The sequence below is a fragment of the Plasmodium cynomolgi genome, chromosome 14 (genome assembly GCF_000321355.1).
Source record: "Plasmodium cynomolgi strain B DNA, chromosome 14, whole genome shotgun sequence".
Classification (NCBI taxonomy): Eukaryota; Apicomplexa; class Aconoidasida; order Haemosporida; family Plasmodiidae; genus Plasmodium; species Plasmodium cynomolgi.
The window spans coordinates 2,196,179-2,198,371 of record NC_020407.1 but is presented as its reverse complement, the minus strand read 5'-3'; the positions used below and the strand labels follow the sequence as shown (position 1 = coordinate 2,198,371).

The following is a 2,193-nucleotide window of genomic DNA, read 5'->3' as shown; positions in this document are numbered from 1 at the left end:
CAAAATGCACATTTCAGCTAAAACGCTTTTCTTCCCATTTTGGTTTCATGCGAAGGTTTTCAGCATTAGCATACAGACGACAAAAAAGGATTGCTCACAGAAGAAGGTGGCCGAATGGACGAAACCGAAAAGGTGTGTCTCGTAAGGTATAAAAACGAGTTCCTAAATCCGACTGATTAAAGCTTTAAAAGTTGCGCACGGCGGGGGGGCAAATGGGAGGTCTTCCAATTGCCAGCACACGCACACAGAAAAAAAACACGAAAAAGCGAAAACGCGAAAAAGCGAAAACACGAAAACATAAAAAAACAAAAAAGATTAAACGATTAAACGATTAAGCGATCAAACGATTAAACGATCAAACGATTAAGCGATCAAACGATCAAATAGCGACGCATCAAATGGCACGTACAAACATAGCAACGTGGCGGATATCGCCATCAGTTCGCATATCCCCTGGAACGTGCCTTCCACCTCGATCAAATTTTCTCCAACTCTCAAACACTTTGTGACACTGACAGAAGCTTCAACAGCGTGTGCTCGCATTCGTACACGCGGTTGAAAGGGCCCCACCTGTGTGGAGAGAACATACCGCCAAACTGCAAAATAACGCAAATGGCGTGCATACAAAATGGCGCGCACACAAAATGGTCTGCACACAAAATGGTCTGCACACAAAACGATCTGCACACAAAACAGTGTAGCCATTTTGTGAACACCCCAGAGGGGAGTGACAGAACTGCCCGTTCCGTTGCTTCCCTAGCTGGGTGCACACCTCCGTGTGGAAGCACGAGCGGTATCTCTAAATGCCCCTCATGACGTTGAAGAGGTAGTGAGAAGCCTCCCTCGTAAACAACCCCTTTATGTGATACCTCACGTAACAACAGTCGTCGACCAGAAGTAACGATGGTAACATATCGTTAGGGGTGAACGAACCAACGGTTCTGCTCCCAGGAAGCAGCAGCGTGTTTTCAACGTCCTCACTTAATCTGTCATTTAAAAAAAAAAAATTTTTTCCATTAAAATAATTGCTTTTTAAATCCTGTGCTATTCTTTTACTGAAGTACGTTGAGAGAAGGTATCTATATGGAGAGACGTAGCAGTAGTGGATGTGGATTGGTTCCTGTCGGTCTCTCAGTTTTACAAAATTGCCTTCCTCAGTTATCCTCATCTGCTGGATGTGCTGGATGTGCTGGATGTGCTGGATGTGCTGGATGTGCTGGATGTGCTGGGTGTGCTGCATGTCCTGGGTGTACGGTGCGTGTTTTCCATGCTCCGCCTTCTGGAGCGCAAAGTCGGCCAAATATTTCTTCACCTCGTGGATATGGCTCGTGTCGGTGAAGAGGTACAGGAGGCTAAATTTTCCAAAAAGAATATCGAAGAGACTTTTCCTGGACACTCTCTCCACATGATCCCCAGAAAAAGAAAAACAATTTACAAATAAATTGCTACTTATCCTATCGCTGTACTGACACTTTTTAATTTTCGTCGAATACAAAAAGGCCTTATCACTCCCATCACTCTGTTTGTAAAGCATGCCTTCTTGGTACTCCTTCACATGATACGAAATAAACTTAAGGGCAGTTCTCCGTTTGGTTAAATATGGGCAGAAGGTGTCCCGGTCGATGTGCAATCTACCGATGGGTTTTTCCTGCGCATTCAGAAGGCTGTCCTGGTTATCGTCACCGTCGTGGTGACCGTTGCAGCTGCTCTCCACGAAGGTCACCGAGCAATCTTTTTTTTTTTTTTCCTCTTTTAACACAACTTGGGAGCCTTCCCTATTGGTGTGTACAGCCGAGGGGAAAAAAAAGGAAAATTTTTTTTTTCCTTTTGGGGTGGGCAGTTGGGTCAAGCGGTACTTCAGCTGGGCGCAACTGGAAAGGCGCCAAATGCTTCCCTGGCGCAGCGCCATGGGGGCCGCCGAGCAGCATGCAGAAGGGGGAACACAATTGGGTGAAAGGGGGAGGGAGGGAAAAAATGAGCGAAAAGGGCGAAAAGGGCGAAAAGGGCGAAAAGGGCGAAAAGGGCGCAAAGGTTAAGTAAAAAAATGTGAAAAAATTGGGAAAGCAGATGGGAAAAACTGGGAAAAAGCAGATGGGTGAAACTGCGAAAAAGCAGATGGGTGAAACTGCGAAAAAGCAGATGGGAAAAACTGGGGAAGCAGATTGCAAAGTTGAGAAATCAGGTGGGCAAAAC

General features: G+C 45.8%; 1 protein-coding gene across 1 annotated transcript; it reads right to left on the bottom strand.

Moving 5' to 3' along the window:
• Positions 1 to 800: 800 nt before the first annotated feature.
• Positions 801 to 1,775, bottom strand: PCYB_145820 (hypothetical protein; the record flags this gene model as incomplete). The annotated part of the gene is made up of 1 exon (XM_004225053.1): positions 801 to 1,775. A coding segment is annotated over one exon (972 nt), but the record flags the coding sequence as incomplete, so codon positions are not given.
• Between the last annotated feature and the right edge of the window lie 418 nt (positions 1,776 to 2,193).